Source organism: Lepisosteus oculatus, chromosome 4 (assembly GCF_040954835.1).
Source record: "Lepisosteus oculatus isolate fLepOcu1 chromosome 4, fLepOcu1.hap2, whole genome shotgun sequence".
Taxonomy (NCBI): domain Eukaryota; kingdom Metazoa; phylum Chordata; class Actinopteri; order Semionotiformes; family Lepisosteidae; genus Lepisosteus; species Lepisosteus oculatus.
Window position 1 is genome coordinate 52,176,940 of NC_090699.1, and position 20,951 is coordinate 52,197,890.

A 20,951-nucleotide genomic window follows, 5' to 3' on the forward strand; every position below is an offset into this window, starting at 1 on the left:
TCAAATTAAACTAATGTGACTTGTGGAATCATGTTCTAGACAGTTTAGAATTCCTGCAACAGTACTCCAGTCAAAGAGCAGAAATATTATTAAGCAGATAGAAGCTAAAAAAGCAAAATTTGAAACAATAGAATTAAGTGAACTATTTGCCATCTTGATTTTTAATATATTTGTATAGTTTGTGAAATATGTTAATATTTTTTATAATGTTTTAAAAGCTCTGAATATGCAGTACATTGCACCTTATTAGCTATTTTTTTTACATAAAGATGCCCCTAAAGGAAATATTGGAATCCATGACAAATCCAGTCTAGGATTTGAAACTGATTAAAGTTTTATTTTAAAATTCACTTTTAAAACAGAACCTCAATTACACATCACTGCTACAGATATAGAATGGTTGAACATTTTATGTATTTTTTCTTTCATAAGAAGTAGAATGTTCAGATAATTTATACTATTCTTCTACCATCTTATTGTTTGCATGTTTTTAGTATTTTTACAATAGTTGCATATTCTTTAGCCATGGTAAAGTATTCCATACCAGACTTTAGCTTTAGGGTTCTGTTTCCTTCTCCAAATTCTCTGGGTTCTTCACTCTTATTGCTCTCTTATTGACACATCAAATGCTACAAATGCAGGTCTTGTTCAATAATTGTTCCAGAGCCAAGAAAAAGCCAGAATGTTCATGTTAATGGTCAACCTACTGTAAGTACTAATTGAAAATGCCTTCTACATAATTGCACTGACTGAAACCTAAGGCAGGTGTTACTGAAAAAGGTTTACAATACATGTAGGTCAATTTCAGAAGATACCTACAAACTCTTAATAATTTTTTAATGGTATAAAAAAATAAAAAAATAATAGAAGAAGGCTGGATAGTACCATATCCCATCTTTGAAACACATACAATTGCTTTAATATGCAAAACAGCCAGGAACAAAAATGACGTATCTTGTATCTGAGTAATCACAGGTCATATTAAAGTGTTAATGAGGCCTTAAAACTGTATTTAATTTTAATAGTCCTTCCACATTATATGAATCTTTTGTCAAAAGTGTCCAATTAATTCTCATCATTATCTATTAATTAAATTTCAGATAAAATTCTTATAAGAAGCTTGGTGCAAATAGTTTAACACAAGGTTAATGTATGTATAATGTATTCTTCACACTAGTAAATGCAGTTACGTTAATTTTATCAATTAAAAAAATGGAATATCTGATATGAAAATGGCAACTGAAAAGGTCATTTGAAAGGAAATAAGCAAATAGCAGAAAAACAGTAGGTATAATATTTGGTATTTGAAAATAAAATATAAGGGGCATCCTAAGCAAGTCAATTAGTAAATGCATTTGCGTGGAGTGTATGATGTGTTTTTAGCTCACTATTACTGGGATTCACCGCACTCATCAGTGATGTACAATTGAAGAATAATCTACCATTGTTAAGCGAGCTTGAGATAGCTTGATGTGCAGTGGCAAAGCAGCAATCCTATGCTTTGTAAATTTATGGACAAACGTTTGCATGGTGCGCATTGCTCTTTAGTGGAATGGGGGTTGTAATGGTGCAGTGAATTGGTTAGTAATTGATTTTTTTCAAATGTGAGGCTTACAAAAGAAAATAAGACGTAATTCCAATTTTGTTTAAAAATGATCTTAAGGCAGGATTCATAACAGTTTAGTAAATGTGTTTTATCTAAAGTAATTATTTGCATTAAATTGTTTTAACATGGAATTCTATAAATGTGTCTGTTTATATAAATAATTTCCTGAAAGAAAATCTAAAACTATTAAATGTTTTACTTGCTTTCTTCTAGACCTTGAAAATTTCAACAGCAAACAAAGGAGTGCAGTGTCAGTGCGGGAAGGACAAGCTGTGGTGTTGCTCTGCGGACCACCACCACACTCAGGAGGTATGGAACATGCATAAATTACTGTTGTGGAGTGGAAATATTAATGCATTTCTATGTTCAGAAAGGAGAATATAACATTTAAATGAATTATTTATTAACTTTGTGACAGGCCGTTTAGTTTGTTGTTTTGGCCCATGGCCTTGTCCATTCAAGCTTGTAGGCCACTCTAATGCATTTTGTCAAGATGATGACTAATCACTAAGAACGAAGTGGCTGAACTAATGAACTCCAGGTGATCCCTCACCTTAGACAATACATGCTACTAAGTAAATGCAACCAAAGAAAGAAATGATAAAGAGGAATTAAATGAAAGGGAATATTATTACAGAATTTGTTATTTGCATATTATTAATGAGTGAATTCACCTTTTGGAAAGATGATATTCAATTTTAAAATGTTGATATACAGGAAAGGGGGAGAAAAGACACCCTTTTGCTGCCTGTTTTCCAGAAAAATGTCCATAATGATGGTGATTACATACAGTACAGCTGTGTGAGATTGATTCATCATTATTATCCATCCAAAACGTCAGTTAATAACTTCCAGTTAGCTGAATATCTTCCAGCCACAGTAACATTTTATTCAGTTATAAAACAAGCTGTCTTTGAAGGTATTGTGTACTGTCAAAACCATATTAAGGTACATTTAGTGCTAGAGATGTTGCATTAATATTCTTCTTGTAAGCTGTTAATAACATTCAAAGCCACCTTTGTCAGGAACCAACTCTACATGTTTTGTAGTGGTACCCTAACTGTGATATTTACATTCAAAGGCAATTTCAATAGTATCACAGTTATTAGGACTTGTATGTACTAGAACCATGTGATTATGAAATAGTTTTTATTGCTGTCTATGTCTGGATATTCATATTCATATTCATATTCTTCTTCTAACAGTAATAGCTACAATTATGTGCTGTACATTCTAAATTGGTCTATTCATTTTCAGAGTCAAAACTAGAAAGCCCTTTCATTACAGAATAAGTGTCTAAATGTGAGTACTGTATATAAATGAACAACCAAACGAAAATGATAGCTTAAGAGTAAATCCCCAGGACATGTCTTACAACAAATCTATAGAATTACAAATGTAATACTCCCAAGTACAAACAAAAAGATTTAAATTTGTAGTCAAGTTAGCTTTCCCTCACTTTCCTAGCCAGCTCCATTTTGTTTGTTATTTTCTTTGGCACCACTCTAGTTCCCTTACCCTGTGTGTTATCGTGTCTTACCAGTCACTTATTCAACTTAAAATCATCACTTTTGCACCAACTCTTGTTGTCACGCTTCCTAGGCCCTCACCAGAACCCACCTGCTTCCAAAAAAAAATATCCGAAATGTTACACCCCTTTACCCCTAGACACTTGGGATCGTAACATTTTTAGGGGCTAGTCCAGGATATAAAATCCCAGTGCTAAGGATTTTTTTTTGGTTGCAGAACTTTGGTGTTGGTACTTTTGTGTATTTTGGGACTGGTTAGCGTAATTTGGTATTTGTTTTTGAATAAGGACTGGTATAGGATTTTGATTTGTGGATTGTGTTTTTGGCATGGTAGTTTTGGCTACATTTGATTTACGGAAGTTTGTGGAGGAACCTTCCTTTGAGCAGCTGGATAGGTATAGGAAAGACGAATTGCTCCAAACTGCAGATCACTTCCGGATTCAGGTATCAACGTAAGCTCTTAAAAGGGACATCAAGAGAGCTGTGATGGATAGGTTGGTGGAGTTAGAGGTCATTGCACTAGCGAGCAAGACACTGGTTCTTCTGGGGCTGGTGCTAAGCCTGCTATGGTTGTGGAAGAACAGGACAAGGTGCAGGGGGTGGCTGAAGACTTAGTGGAGGCCACATTACCTGCCTTTGAACCATTCTCTCCGGTCTCCACTAGGTCAAAAAGCGAGACTCACCTGAAAGTTCGTTTGGTCCGAATGCATATGAAGGTGCAGGAAAAAGCCCAGGTACACCTGCAATTCGTAAAATGGAGATCGAGGCGGAGAAGGAGGTTAAGCTATGACAGCTTGAACTATAAGCAAGAAGGAATGCTCCTGCTGCACAGCCGACCAACTCCGTGGCCTCTAGTGTGTCTCCTTTGCAAGATCCACTCTCTACCACCTTCGATGTAAGTAAGCACATTGCTTTAGTTCCTCTATTTAGGGAAACGGAAGTTGATTCGTACTTTGGTGCATTCGAGCAAATTCCCACATCACTTTTCTGGCCTAAGGAGGTCTGGTCACTGCTTTTGCAGTGTAGATTAGTGGGCAAAGCTCAGGAATTTTGCTCTACACTTTCTCTGAAAGAAAGTTTGCACTGTGATACTGTGAAGGCTGCAATCCTACGTGCATATGAACTGGTTCCTGAGGTTTATAGACAATGCTTCCGAAATCATCGTAAAGTGTCAGACAAAACATTTGTTGAATTCGCTAGAGAGAAGGGCACTTTCTTTGATAAATGGTGTGTAGCCAGTTAAGTGAGCCACTTTGACTCATTGAGCGAGTTAATGCTCTTAGAAGAATTAAAGAACTGTTTGCCTGAATGCATTGTCTATTTAAATGAACAAAAAGTAACTTCCTTATTGGAAGCGGCTGTTTTGGCAGGTGAGTTTGTGCTAACGCATAAGAACGTTTTCACGTCGGCACGTGCGGAGAAGACTTGATCTCCCAGTCTCCCCCAGTAAAAACTAGTTCCTCACGTCCTAAAGAGAAGTGTGAATGTTTTTATTGTCACAGGAGAGGCCATACAATTGCAGATTGTATGGCCCTAAAACGTAAGCAGCAGCAGAAGCAACAAGCTAAGAGTGTAGGGTTTAGCCATACTGTTTCCCATGTTGTCATTCCTTCAACAATGGAATATACTCCTGATCCTGGTTATGAGCCTTTCATTTTGAAAGGGTTAGTTTTGTTCATGGGTGAACCAGGGGATCAGAAGCCGATTCAGATATTGAGGAATACTGGAGCAGCCCAGTCATTTATTGTTGCAGACACACTGCCCTTTTCAGATCACTCCTCATATAATTCTAGTATCTTGGTCCAAGGGATATGTGAAAGTGCCTCTACACAAGATACATTTGGATTGTGCCCTAGTTAAGGGGTTTGTTAGAGTTGGTGTACGTTCTTCGCTACTAGTTAAAGGGTAACTTTTATAGTAGGAAATTACCTGGCAGGGGTGTAGAGTATAGCCTTTTGTTTGTTTTTCTTGCTGCTTACGTTTTAGGGCCAAACAATCTGCAATTATATGACCTCTAATGTGACAATAGAAACATTCCCGTTCTTCCTTAGGATGTGAGGAATTAGTTTTTACTGGGAGAGACTGAGATTGTGAACTGGAAGTAGACAAAGTCGCGCAGCGCAGACATGAAAACGTTTTTGTGCGTGAGCACAAACTCATCTGCCAAAATAGCTGCTTGCGATAAGGAAGACACTTTTTATTCATTTAAATACAGAACGTGTTCAGGCAACAGTTTTAAAATTCCTCTAAGAGCATTAACTCGAGCTATGAGTTCAAGTCGCTCATTTTACTGACTACACACCCTTTATCAAAGAGAGTGCCCTTCTCTCTAGTAAATTCAACAAACGTTTGGCCAGACACTTTCTTATGATTTCGGAAGCATTGTCTATAAACCTCAGGAACTAATTCATATTCCTGTAATATAGCAGCTTTCATAGTATCATAATGCAAACTTTATTCTAAAGAAAGTGTAGAACAAACTTCCTGAGCTTTGCCCACTAATGTACACTGCAAAAGCAGTGACCAGACTCCCTAGGCCAACAAAGTGATGTGGCAATTCGCTCGAATGCACCAGAGTACGAATCAACTTCTGTTTCCCTAAATAGAGGAACTAAAGCAATGTGCTTACTTACATCGAAGGTGGTAGAGAGTGGATCTTGCAAAGAAGACACGCTAGAGGCCTCAGAGTGGGTCGACTGCGTAGCAGGAACATTCCTTTTTGCTTATAGTTCAAGCTGTCATAGCTTAACCTCCTTCTCCGCCTCAACCTCCATTTTACGAATTGTAAGGCGCAATTCAAATTCTACCTGGCGTATCTGGGCTTTTTCCTGCACCTCCATATCCCTTTTAAGAGCTTTCTCCGATACCTGAATCCGGAAGTGATCAGCAATTTGGCACAATTCGTCCTTCCTACACTTGTCCAGCTGCTCAAAGGAAGGTTCCTCCACAAACTTTCATAAATCAAAAGTAGCCATTTCTACAGTACCTTGCCAAAAACAATCCACAAATCAAAATCCTATACCAGTCCTTATTCGATAAACAAATACCAAATGACACTAACCAGTCCCAAAACGCACAAAATTACCAACACCAAAATTCTGCAACATAAAAAAAAATCCTTAGAATGGGAATTTGATATCCCAGACAAGCCCCCAAAAATGTTATGACCCCAAGTGTCTAGGGGTAAAGGGGTGTAACATTTAGGATAATTTTTGGAAGCAGGTGGGTTCTGGTAAAGGACTAGGAAGTGTGATAACAAGGGTGGGTCCAAAAGTGATGATTGTAAGACACGATAACACAGAGGGTAAGGGAACTAGAGTGGTGCCAAAGACATGAAAATAAACAAAATGGAGCTGGCTAGGAAAGTGAGGGAAAGATAACCTGACTTAAAAAAAGAACACCCGAAACACAAAGTCTTCTGCGTCTCTAGTTAACCTCCACTGACAACCCAAAACCATACAAAACAAACGGCACTCACCCATACCAAACTAGTGTTACTAATACAAAATCAACTAAGTGTGTAGAATGTACCCAATAACTAACTACACTAACATTATACACAAAATTTCACACAAAAACAGTGAACTAGGAATACAAAATAAGGGAAAACATGAGTAATTAACAGGAACAGGGTACAAAAGAACACAAAGGTTGAACATATAACATGCAAGGTAATGGTGAAACAAGGATAAACACAAACAAACGAAAGTACAAAGCCGAAGCTACACGAAAATACACACACACAAAGCAAAACAACAAACCAACAAAGCCGAAGCAAAATTAGAAGTGACACAAAGCAGGACCAAAGCCAAAAAAATGCCTCTCCTTCCTGAAAATCCCCATGTTATATACTGAATAAGATGCACTCTGATTGGCTGAGAGGCTGATTGATGATGATGTCATATTGAAACAGTGGTGTCATGGTGGGATAATGGAGGAGGGAGAACAATAAAGGTCAGCAGTGTGGAACATAACAACAAACACACATTGACCACAAACTGGGACGTAACAAGCAAATATGAAAAAACCGTTGGTGCTGTGCCTCTTCCTACAATGTACATTACAGTATATTACGAAAGAACAAGATATTTTGATCATTTAATGAATACTGCCCATGTATCCTCTGAAACCACAATCAGGACAACATATGTGCCTTATAAATACAATAAATGCATTTTCATCCTCCATGAACATACTAAGTTTATAAATACAGTAAGTGAACGTAAAAATCTATTTGAGACACAAATTGAGGAAGAACAAAATGCCACACGACATATCCTGTGTTTTTATTACATTTTCCTTTTTTTAATTTGGAGTCTTCAATAATTTCTACATATCACAGCTGTTGCTTTAAGGGTTTTAATCAGTTTTAGCATCTCGGAAGGAGTTTTAGATTAATGAAGATTATGGTTTAAAGGCTTTTTTAAAGAAAATATTAACCATTAACAGGTACAGCAGAATGTGTTTTACCTACGTAGGTAACAGCATACTCTCATACAGAATCTCCTACAGAATCATTCATCATTTGGCATGGTGCACACTCACAGTGCCAAACAGGAGAATTAGTGTCACTTGCAGGAGTAGCAGGTCTCTCACTGACTTCAATGCAAACTTGTCAGTAATTTTCCATGCAGAATTCAATTAAGCACCCTTCCTTTATGTGAAGAAATCAGGCAAATAAAATAGGCAACAATGTTGTTTGACTCTTTCAGAGATTATTTTAACTGACTAAAAGAATGTGTGGTATTTTCAGACAGCTGAGCATCGGAATAGGCATTCTGTGTTGCTATTTAAAATAGTCCTATACAATGTTAGGCCTTTTACATTTTGTGTTTAAAAATATGTTGTTACCTTGTCTTAAATGTGACATTTATGGTAACATAAAAAGTTGATAAGGGCTGGATTATAAAAGGCCCATGAAAATGACTGATTTAGGGCAGAGTAAACAGTGAGTTTATTCTTGTTATTTTGATGGCCATCTGAATAAACCTGCTTCAAAACTGAACTGCTCTGTGACTTCTTGCATCCCTGCAGCCAGGAAATCCTGAGAAAGTTGTGCTTGATTAATCCCAACCCTAAATGGGTAGTGCTGACCAAGCTGTGCAGTCTTGTTGTTTATTAATCTTGATTATAGTTATATAGCTATATTATCCAGAAATGAATCAAACAATAGCTGGATCATTTAGTTCAGCCTGTGCTCCAGCTGAGGATAACAGCACATCTACCCTCTCCCTGGTGTTTAGCCAACTGGGAGCCCAAAGAGTAAAAGTTCACTGAAAGTACCGAGATATTTATAGGGGAATCACAAAAGATTTTTAACCATAAATACATTTTTCACAACTGACTTTAACTTAACATGCTGGGGCCTATAGGAAACCGAAACCACATTGCACTCACATAAAGGACAAGAATGGACAATACTGCATTCATCATTATTAGAAGTCTAATAAGTCTAATAGTCCGGCTTCCGGCGCCGGAAAGATGGCGACGGTTTACAGAAAGCTCTCTCGTTCTGTGTCTGTTTTAATGTTTATTTATATGTTAATACTCTTGTTTTGTGTTGGACGCTCAATGTCTGTCATTACTTATGATAGACAAACGCTTTTAAACCTGAGGACAGACTCCTTAATGTCATCAAACAACTTTTTTCACGCACCGGACCCCACCTGCTGGATCGGACAAAAATGCAGCGAACAACAACAACAGGTGGGCAGCAGACGCCGGGGAAGACGAGGCGGCGTACTAGCGCGACTACGAAGGCGTCAGCACAGACCACCGCTGCCGTCTATTTTGTTAGCTAATGTTCAGTCACTGGACAATAAGATAGATGAGTTACATTGTCGGATCAACGCGGAAAGGGACCTGAGGGATTGCTGTGTTTATGCCTTCACTGAAACCTGGCTGAATGCATGCGTCCCGGACACCGCATGGACAGAAACCACCAAGCAACCGGCAAACACAAAGGTGGAGGCGTTTGCTTCCTGGTCAACAGCAAGTGGTGCACCGACGTGAAGGTAATCTCTAAGTCCTGCTCGCTGAATCTAGAACACCTGACCATAAAATGTCGACCCTTTTATTTGCCGAGGGAGTTTTCCGCCACTATTATCACAACTGTTTACATTCAACCTCAAGCCTGCGTGGAAGCAGCACATAGCGAACTCCACAACATTATCAACAAGCACGAAAAACTCCCACCCAGAAGCTGTCTCAATTGTAGTTGGGGACTTCAACCACTGCAATCTGAGGAAAGTTCTGCAAAAATACATTCAGCATGTCACTGTACCGTCAAGAGGAGGCAATATTTTAGACCACTGCTACACAACAATAAAAGGAGCATACAAAGCGCTTCCCAAACCGAGTTTCGGTAAGTCGGACCACATCGCTCTCCTGTTGCTTCCTGAGTACAAACAGAAGCTAAAGACCTCCCCCATTGCGAACAGGTCAGTGCGTTGTTGGTCTGAGGAGGCAGAAAGCAAGTTAATAGGCTGCTTTGATAGTACAGACTGGGACGCATTCAGAGCTCCCGACACAGATTTAAATGAGTATACGGACGCGGTCACCAGCTATATTAAATACTGCACCGACGTTTGTGTACCAGAAATGAAAATTAGGTCATTTCCCAATCAGAAACCGTGGTTCAACAATGACATTCGCAATAAAATAAAAGATAGATCCACCGCGTTCAAATCGGGGGACAAAGAGCTGTACAAGAAATCACGGTATGCATTAGAAGAAGCCATAAAACGCGCCAAACGGAGCTACAGAGTGCGGCTTGAAATGCAGTGCGCTGACACCCGGAGGCTGTGGCAGGGATTACAGTCAATCACAGGCTACAAGGGCTGCAGTCAGGAGATTGACACGAACAACGCATCCCTGCCTGACGAGCTGAACCACTTCTATGCCCGCTTTGATGCTCTGAACACGGGCAATGCTGAGAAGACCCCAAGTGTGCAGGGCGAGTTTGTCTGAAACTCTCAGAGCAGGACGTGCAGAAGATTCTGAGCAGGGTGAAAATCCGTAAGGCTGCAGGGCCTGATGGGATACCACCTCGCGTCCTGAGGACATGTGCAGCCCAGCTGACCACAGTGTTTACAGACACCTTTAACTCCTCCCTGTCACAGTCCATGGTCCCTACCTGCTTTAAAAAAAACACTATTGTTCCAACCCCCAAAAAGACAAAAGTGACATGCCTGAATGATTACCGCCCAGTGGCATTAACATCTGTGGTGATGAAATGCCTGGAGAAGCTGGTGTTGTCACACATCAACTCCTCCATCACAGAGTCCCTGGACCCCCTGCAGTTCGCCTACCAGAGCAACAGATCAGTGGATGATGCTGTCTCCCTGGCTCCGCATACAGCCTTGGAACACCTGGACACTAAGAACTCGTATGTGAGAATGCTGTTTGTGGACTACAGTTCAGCATTCAATTCCATCATACCCAGTCAACTGGTGACAAAGCTCAGGGGATTAGGTCTGTGCAACTCTGCCTGCAACTGGCTGCTGGACTTTCTTATCGAGAGACCACAGGTGGTGCGGATAGGCAATAAAACATCAACACCACTCACCCTGAGCACTGGAACCCCACAAGGCTGCTGTCTGAGTCCAAGGTTGTACTCCCTATTTACTCACGACTGCACAGCAAGACACAGCAACAACTGCATCATTAAGTTTGCCGATGACACCACTATAATAGGACTGATCAGTGATGATGACGAGTCCACTTACAGGGATGAAGTTGTACAGCTGCTTAGGTGGTGTCATAGCAATAACCTAGACTTGAACATAAAGAAAACGAAAGAGCTAATAGTGGACTTTCGGAGACACAGGCCACACACTCACAGCCCACTCAGTATTGATGGAACGGAAGTGGAAACAGTCACCAGCTTTAGGTTTTTGGGAATTCACATCTCTAAAGATCTAACCTGGACTGTGAACACTGACTCAATCATGAAGAAGGCTCAGCAGCGCCTTTATTTCTTGAGGTGCCTCAAGCGATGGGGGATGCCAATACATGTGTTGGTGAACTTCTACCGCTGCACTATCGAGAGCATCCTCACCAACGGGATCACCGTGTGGTATGGCAACACCTCTTCGCGAGAAAAAAAGGCACTGCAGAGAATGGTCAATATGGCCCAGAAGATCATTGGCTGCGGTCTCACCGAGATTAAACAGCTCTATGAGGACCGCTGACGTGGTAGAATTCTGGCCATCACAGAGGACAGTCACTACCCCGGGCATGAGCTCTTCACCCCACTGCCCTCAGGCAAGAGATATAAGAGCATACGGACACTTACCACTAGATTCTTCAATAGCTTCTATCCACAAGCAGTGAGACTGGCGGACACATTTAGCCATCCCCCTCGGACCACACCTACACCATCAGCATCTACCTCATTGTAATTTATTTATTGTACGTCTCCAGTCATTGTTTACACGTCTGTATTGTTTACATTCAAACTGTCTGCATGTTTACTTGCACATTGTCTATTGTTTGTTTGTACATTGTCTTGATGCACTGTTTGCACTTTGTTTTGTTTTTTACACTTGTTTTACAAACTAGAGACTTTCTGTAAGTAAGAATTCCATTGTACCAGTACCGGTTACATATGGCAATAAAGTTCAAAGTTCAAGTGACAAAACCAAAAGTTTGATTTCTATGACTGGAACATGATTGCATATTCCTGGGAAAGGCATTAGAATGATCATGTTAACTGATTGCTATCATCGGCTACCAAGAGAGGAGGCGCAAGCACAATAAAACATACATTACACGTGCACTTGCTATTCCAAATATTAGAAATCCCTGGTCAGATGAATAGACTCGCAGTAGAAGGTCAGCATGAGGTAACTTAAGGAGCACGAGGCAGATTTAATAAAATAAATTTAGTTATAAGTTAGAGACATACCAGTCATTGTTATTTTTATTAAATCTACTGCATAATCAAGAATTTTAAATAAAAGTTAAAGTACCCAGACAAGTGATAACTGTAGAAAAACAAATAAAAAACATAATTCTTAAGAAGACATAAGAGATGAAAATAGCCGAAGGGAATACTGTACCGAAATTAAATCTTAAATTAAATTATGAACTCAGTTTTACTTTTTTCTGGGTTGTATGATTTCCTTTGTAGGAGCTTTGGTAAGGAAGACCAAACTATTTGTAATATTTAAAAAATTAATATTTATACGATAAAGAATTTAGATATGGCAAAGAACTGCATGTAGTATTGCTGTATTTACTCTCCTTTGTGACTAGTTTCCTGTCTGCAGCTGATTAACAAACCCACTGTATGTTTGTAAAAATCCTACCCAATGCTTCTCCTCTTGGTTACACAAACTTGATGCCACCAGCATAATTTCATACTGGCAGTCCAGCATTCTCTAAGATTTCAAAATTTCAAATTAATCGACAGCCAGGAGCTCCTCAAGTTTTGTGAAATCAAGTTTTGCATCTTTTACTTTGCAGTTTCCTGGTTTCTTAAATCTTGTGTGTTTGTCTTTTGTTCTAAATTTTGATATCGGGATTGGTAGTACATCAAATTAGGGATGTTATATATATAGCTATTGGGATGATTATGATTTCCTGAAATGGCCTATAAAACTAAAACATATGCATAGACATATGAAAATATAATATGAAATAGCCATTTGCTAATTCAGGGGTTTATATGTTCCTATACTTTTTATTTTTATTGTTAGTTCTAGTTACACACATATAAAATTCATATTTCATTTTAATTGCTTTAACATAAAAACAGCACAGCATATGTTTAAGTGATTCCTACTGTGGAAAATGGTATAAAAAACTTTTACAAGAAATGTATATTTTATTAGATGAGCATATACCTTTATAATTGATGTAGGGGAGTTTTAATTAAGCTGGTTCAGCCATATTATTTTAACAAAGAAACAGAAAACAAATTTTGATGACTAATACATTATGGGTCAAGAGAAAGTTAAAATGAATTATTAAATGAATACTAAATCAGTAGTAAGTTAAAAGTAACCATCATTAACAGGCTCAAGGCAAGCTGAGAAGTGCAGTGGCAGTGTACTGCCTGGATATATTATTCAGAAGTGTGAAATCCCACCAGAATCGTATAGTGCCAATAAAGAAAACTAAAGAGAAAAATATGCATAATTCATAGAGGCATAGATATGTTCTTGAAAAAAAAAAGAAAGCATTCTAGCAGAACTGCACAGAGAACCCTAAGTTTGGAATTTCGAAATCTAAATTTAGAATTTAAGGTTAGAACATTCAAAAAATTGAATTGGAATTTTAAGGAACTCCTGGGAGTGGACAATAACAATGATTTTACTAAAATCTGAATGAATACTGAAAGCTATATTCCCTGGCTGGTGGATATTGCAGGGGCTCAGTGGAAGAGTGGACAATTCAAGGAAATCCCTCAGAAAACTGACATTTAAATTGAATCACATAGTTTTTATTTCAGCTATGTTTTTAAAGCTTCTCATGGTGCTGGTAATCTCTTTGCAGCTCGTGTACATTCATTATCACTATCTTTGATAAACTGTTATACTATATGTTCTCATAAGAAGTTTTGGGATTCAATGTTACATTTTTTTCCTGAAACACAGGACCTATACCATATGTATTTTAATTCATTTGTGCTTTGAGGTAACAAATGAGGATTTTGACAGCATGCGAAAAACTAAAAGGTTGCTTAGGGACATAATACATTGCAATATAATATAAAGCTTTCTTTTTTTAATTTCTTCTTTGGCATTGATGTCCCCAGACCCTTCTGTGCTGTATTCCTTTCTGCCTCATTAAGCAGTGATATACTTAAAAGGATGTCAGGATAAAAGTGAATAGGTATATCATAATTATATTTTTTTAAATCTGAAACATACACATTAATTTCACAGACTGATCAACCATGGAATAAATCTAAATATTGCAAATATTCCAAAGGAAGCAGAAGTTACAATGTTAATAAAAGAATGTTATTTTCTAAGTTGGAAACCATATACTTCCCTGAAAGCATGATCATACACATTCTTTGATTCATTTTAGAATGATCAAGCCATTTAGCATAGAAATTCCCATTGTTTTGTTTTTTCATTTGCCTCAACACAGCAGGAATAAATACTGATAAAACACTGACATGACGAGATATGTGTTCCCAAACATTCTACAGATGATTATTTTACTCAGCAATACAATAACATAAAATGAATAGTTTTCCACTCAGTGTTCATCTAATTTTAGACTCAAGATATGTAATAATAAGTACATTTTGGATGTCATCTTATATTTGAATACTTTAGTATCTTTTCAAGACAGGACATTTGCATTTTTTCACTTGCATTTTAAAGTATGACTGAAAATCATTACATTTCTAATGTTGAGAATATAGAGTTTTAACAGAAGTTGATACTAGTTTATTTCTATTTCAGAGAGTCCTATGGTCAAAATTGTTCTTAATCATTGTTTGGGCTTGATTCCTGCCAATAGGGATTTGTCTGATGCTCAAGTTCTGTAGGTTCTATCAGACTGAAATCTGATTGACTATCGGACTGAAGTCTGTGCAAGATGTGTGTGTGTTACATTAGATTGTCTTCTATGAAGAGATGAAATTGAGCGCATGCAGTTTATTTTACTATTTTAATTTGTAAGGAATTACATTTCTACAGGACTGTGCAATTATTAACACAGGACTATATAATTATTAATACTTCATTTTAGTTACCTAAAATACCGTTTTTTTTAGATTTTCATTTCTGTTCTGGATGTAGAATAGCATTGTCTCATTGGCCTCTTTATTAACTCATTTTAGTCATTTAAGTATCAGTTCTACCTTGTGTTTGTCACCTGGTTAGATGGTGGCATTAATTAATACAGCAGAGTTTTGCTTCACACATTTTCCCAGTGTTTTTATGTACTTTATACCCTTATAGCCAGTCTTTTATGTACTTTATACCCTGAAGACAGATGAAAATACCTTTGTTCCTCCAGCAGCATAAACAGAGTTTTCCCACTTTCACATAAAAAATGAATGTCATTCCAGCCAGGCACAGGAACGTACTGTACAGTATAGTACAGTACATGCACCAGACGAAATGTGTGCTCTTCAGAAAGTCAGCCTTGCAGGGCTGTGATGTCTTTATTTCCTGTATAGGTGTCCCATGCAGAAACAATGCTTGGAAGCTACAGTACCTTGTCTTTCCTAATTAACTTTGTGTTTTGTTTTTCTTTGTAGAGCTCACGTATTCCTGGGTTTTCAATGAAGCTTTCAACTTTGTACAGCAGGACAACCGTCGCTTCATTTCACAAAAGACAGGGAACTTGTACATAGCAAAAGTAGAAGCATCAGATGTTGGGAATTACACCTGTGTGGTGAGGAATGTTATAACCAATGCCACAGTGTTCAGTTCTCCAACTCCTGTAGTATTACGTACAGATGGTAAGACTCTTAAACTGGCTTTTATTCAGTTTTGTGTACCAAGCTTGCCATTCTATATACAGTAGAACAATGAAAAACTGAAAAAAAGAGTAGGTTGAGCCAAATAGTGCTTTTATGTTTCTTGCTGCATGTAAGCAGGACATTAGTTTATTAATAACTTGTCTTTCAGCTGCCAAGAACCAAGGCTGTATCAGAGTTTGTTCAGAAACTGTAAGAGGGTTAATACGCATGGAGCCTAAATAACATTGATCCCTGCAGAGGCATGAGGCAAATTGTGAATCAGTGAGCCTAGTGCTGGCAATGTTCCCACCTGTACAGTGGCTACCTTAGGGATTGATGGAGAGGTTTATTTTTGCCATTTGTGTCCACATATTTTAAGAGTTATACATTTTAGTTTCCTTTTTGTATTTTTAATTGCAATATTACAGTATCATAAAACATACCGTGAAATGGTTCATTGAAAGGGAAATTATTATGATGACAACCCCCCAGCACCTCCTTAAGACACACCTGTTCAATCTCTACCTTTAGATTATGTGATTTATCATGGTCATTTCTGTGCTTTGTACTGTATTTCTTTTGCTTTGTTATTGTAGACTGTACTTTCTGAGGTGCATTTTTTGGTCTTTGTATTTTACAGTAACATATTAACTTACTGTATTTGTTTTGTTATCTATCTTTCCATATGGTTTATACAATCTTATTTTTTTACACTAGCTCATTGATTGTAAGTATCTTTGGATAAATACACCAAACAATCAATTCATCAATGCAATACATTGATTATCATCAGTGGATTATTTATCTGCTCTCTGGAGGAAAATAAATACCAATTCAATATATTGTAAATACTAATTAATTAATTCCATGAATTTTGTAAAACTGAATAGACTTTCAACATCATTAAAATCAGCTCATACTCAATTTTTCAAACTTGGTTATCAACTTTGTGCTTTCTGATGTTGTACTGTACAGAAAAAAGAAGAAAATTGATGCTCTTCTCATATTTGGACATGAATCTCTTAATGACATGATTCAGTTGTGTTCTGTTTAACCTAAAATAGCATAACATAACATTACATCACTTAATTAGCCCCATACAATTTCTTGCATTAGGAATTCGTCTTTTCGCATACCCCAGCTGCTCTCCATGAGACACAGACAGTGAGAGACACTTGGGGTCAGAGCGCAGGGTCAGCCATTGTACAGAACCCCTGGAGCAGTTGGGGTTAAGGGCCTTGCTCAGGGGCCCAGCGGAGTAGAATTCCTCTGCCGGCTGCAGGATTTGAACCAGCAACCTTCCAGTCACAGGCGCAGATCCTTACCCCAGAGCCACATAATAGAAGTTAGCTGGATATTTTAGTAAGTTATAATTTATCTTACTGAAGAGACTTCCTACTACTATGTCTGTAAGTTTGCCTGTAATTGTTATTTTTTTTAACAGCTGTGATGGGAGAGTATGAGCCAAAAATAGAAGTGCAGTTCTCAGACACAGTTTCTGTTGCTAAAGGATCCTCAGTAAAGTTGGAATGCTTCGCCCTGGGAAAGTATGTACAGTATCAATTTCTGTAATTGCCACAGAAGCAAAGTAATTACTTTGGATAATAATGTAATGTAGAACTGGAGTAATGTTAACTACCAAAATAAGATGTGTGACTCAACCCAACTCAATTGAATTCACTACTGAAGAAAAGTAGTCCAAGTTTTGGAAAAAAAGTCAATATTATTTTACTCAAACAGAAAGTGACTTGTTTTTCAGAACAGATGTATAAATCTCTATGAGTCTATATGAAATAAATTTCTCCAAAATAGAAAAAAAATCAATTAGTTTTACAGTAAGGAACACAGAGTAACTGCATTAATCAGAAATCATGGTCACGTACTTGTATGCATTTCTGTTAGCGATTGATAGCTTTTTCTTAATTTTGAAATACACAAGTTGTTTTTTTTTTAAATGCAATATTGCCAGTACCTGTTCAAACATATGTGGCATTAATTAACATTTTCTTTTTGATATATCTAGCCCAGTTCCTGTCATAACATGGAGAAGAGCAGATGGTAATCCTTTTCCTGGCAAGGTCAAAATAAACAGCTCCAATGGAGTCCTTGAAATCCCATATTTCCGACCAGAAGATGCTGGGATATATGAATGTATTGCTGAGAACTCAAGAGGAAGAAATGTTGCAAAAGGAAGGCTGATTTTCTATGGTATGTCAATTTACACCTCCTGATTCAATCTAAAGAGTTTCTTTTCATATCAGCTTAAAAATGTACTTAGTTTTTTTTTTATTTTGCATCTCACACTTGTAATACATTTTAGATTAAAGAAGAAATGTGGAAATTAAAGTTCCGATCTGTGAAAGGCTGTCTTTTGTTGTTTTCACTTAAAATATTCCATGTCTCAGACTTTTTAGACTGCATTTCAAATGCAAAATATTCAGTTGTAACCATAGAAAACACATGAATTTATATTTAGCATCCTGATGAAAACACAATATATTTCTGAGCATGATAAAATTGTGGAATAAGAAGTGCCTCTTTAAAATTAAAAGTCGAAGTTAAGTAAATATTCAAATATATATACTTTAATGCCTGTTTGTTTGTGTTACATGTCATATTTTAATTTGTTATAAGGGATTCAAGAGCTGATACTCTAATTATATTTGTCAGATAACACAATATACCTAATGGCTGCATTGCTATGAATGAAGTTATCTCATTATTGTCAGAGTTCATTGAAGCAAGTCTAATTCAAATAGCTGTTCTATTAATTATATAGTCTGAGTTTAATAACTATTATTTTTCTCAAACTGTGTAAGGGTATTAAGAAGGAAAGATTATCTGGAATTAATTTGTACCAATTAACCTTTATGTTTTGTGTGCCTTTGTAGTTTTCTGCAATGTTGATAAACATTCAAACATATCTATTAACCATAGACACTAAAAGAAATAAGTAAAAACAACAAATTATACTGTATACTGTTTAGGAATTTCTATTTGACCATTCCTATCAAGTATTTGTTTCACTGTTGGCAGTGCATGGATTAGAATATTTTATTTTAATGTTTTGTAACACTGTACATGGTTCTTAGAATTGTACAGTTTAAACAGTGCATTGGAGAGTTTATAGTTGTTTTTAATGATACTTACTGTACATCTGAAACCGAATAGAATAGAAACTGACTATTCTTTGTTGAGATCTGTTGATGATTTCTTTTAATTGTGTTGGTATCTGTAGATGTTGAACATCTTCACTGGGTCCAAACATTAAAAGATTCATACATGTCCATTGAAGATGATCTCTATTGGGAGTGCAAAGCCAGTGGGAAACCAAAACCTACATATAGGTGGCTGAAAAATGGAGAACTTTTGGTTCTTGAGGTGAGTGGAAGTCCTGATGGTTTACTGGTGAATGGCTTGCTAATAGGTATTAGTGGACCTTAAATGTCACATGTCACATGATTGTTTAGTACTACCTGTTTACATCCTGTTTACACCTTGTTCCGACTCATTTGATTTATTTATTTATATAAATTATGTTTATAGATGTAGAACTACTGTAGTTTAATAATCTTAAAAACTATATAGACAATTTGCATATTTAGCAGAACAGCTAAAATTCATAAATTCTTAAATATTGGCGTTTAACCTTGATAAACCAATCTGTTCTCTTATCTGAGTCAATATACATGTATGATACTATTGTATGTCACATGTAATCATTTTCTAAATATTCTATTGATATTTAATGGGAAAAAATAAATTAGGTCAGCAATGCACCTGAAAAAAAGAATGCAAGTAAAGAAAATAAATCTGTTTCACGTACTATGTTTCCATTAAAAGATCCTTTATCATTCAGAGGCTGATTGTAAAATGTGATAAAATGGTGTATTAAGATGCTACTGCTTTGAATTTTCTTGAAAACACGTAGTAATAAAGTGCTTAGTAAAGCCAAGGTTTTACCTATGTATCGACAATGCACTTAGAAGAATTAGGCAGCTAGAGGAATCAATATTAAATTAGGAGTGAGAGTACTAAGTAAAGGTCACACAAACATCTGAGAGAGATTAAATTGGCTTTATAAAGCTAATTGACAGATTTCTTCTTAAAGTATAAGACCAATAACATTTCCAGCATTGATTCTCATGAGCAATGATGGTTAACTGACAGCAGTATGGACTAGTAGTTAGGGCTCTGAACTTGTAACTTGAAGGTTGTGGGTACAATTCCTTGGTGAGGCACTGTTATTACGCCTTTGAACAAGATACTGGAATCAGTTGCTTCATGAAAATATTCAGCTATATAAACGTGTTCAGATGTGGGTTGCTTTGGATAAAAATGCCGTAAGTAAACCGATTAAAACAAATGATCAAAGTGGAATAATAAGAACTGTGATCTTCTAGCAAGGCTTAGTCTCGTCGAGTACTGGAATGGAACACCTCTAAGGAAATCCAGGATGGTGCTAAAAGTAGTGTTTGTGGACCAGAAAGTGGCAATCTTCATTATGAGCCGGAATTTCCAAACTAATTTCTCAGAATAGTGATCTTACTGGTGGATCACATGGTGTAAGTGGTGTTATCTTTCAGTTGAGACAAAACTACTTGACTATTAAAGAGCTCGTATTACAATTTGGCCCCTAACTGTGTGGCCCATAAATTAATTAAAGAAGATCGCACCTGCTGATGCATAATGTCTGCTGCATATGACCAAGCTGAGTGGGTAGATCCCCACCTATATGTAAAGTACCTTGAGATTATTTGAAGTGAAAGGCACTATATAAATGCAAGCAATTATTGTGATCCCTTTTTCTTGTATTATGTAACCAGGACAGAATTCAGATAGAAAATGGTAGACTAACCATTACAAATCTCAGCCTGATGGATTCTGGGATGTATCAGTGTTTGGCAGAAAACAGACACGGAATCATTTATGCTAGTGCTGAGCTCAAGGTTGTCGGTAAGAGGACAATTGTTTGTTTCCATGCCTGCATCTTTAGAAAATAACAACTTTTGTATTTGCTGTCACAAAGCTGTTATGTACACTAAATACATGCAATTTTGATATGCTCTTACTGTGAGGAAAGATGAATTACCTTGAAGCAAAACACTGTGCTGAACATCTTATAAGAAAATGAGCCTTACAATAAATAAATACAAAATCAATTGAAATTAATAAATTTAAAGTATGCGTAATTAAGTATGCTTTATTTTTAGGTTCTTTGATAATGGTCTATGCCTTCATCATAATCTTTTTACATACGGTACTTTACCTGGAAGCAAAACAGAAAGGGAGCTGATAGCTCCTATAAATGAAGCTTAATTAATAAACATTAATTACTTTAATAATAATTAATAATTAATCTGAATCTTTTGATCTTTTTAATGAT

At 36.9% G+C, this 20,951-nt stretch overlaps 1 protein-coding gene across 2 annotated transcripts in view; it reads left to right on the plus strand.

The window, feature by feature from the left end:
* LOC102683721 (contactin-4) overlaps positions 1-20,951 on the plus strand; it is a 137,083-nt gene that overhangs the window by 94,393 nt on the left and 21,739 nt on the right. For both annotated transcript variants that reach the window (XM_069189364.1, XM_069189365.1), the window contains exons 5-10: positions 1,820-1,915; positions 15,362-15,565; positions 17,010-17,112; positions 17,589-17,773; positions 18,804-18,946; positions 20,392-20,521. In XM_069189364.1, the coding sequence (XP_069045465.1) occupies positions 1,820-1,915; positions 15,362-15,565; positions 17,010-17,112; positions 17,589-17,773; positions 18,804-18,946; positions 20,392-20,521 (861 nt within the window). The remainder of the gene's footprint in view (positions 1-1,819; positions 1,916-15,361; positions 15,566-17,009; positions 17,113-17,588; positions 17,774-18,803; positions 18,947-20,391; positions 20,522-20,951) is intronic.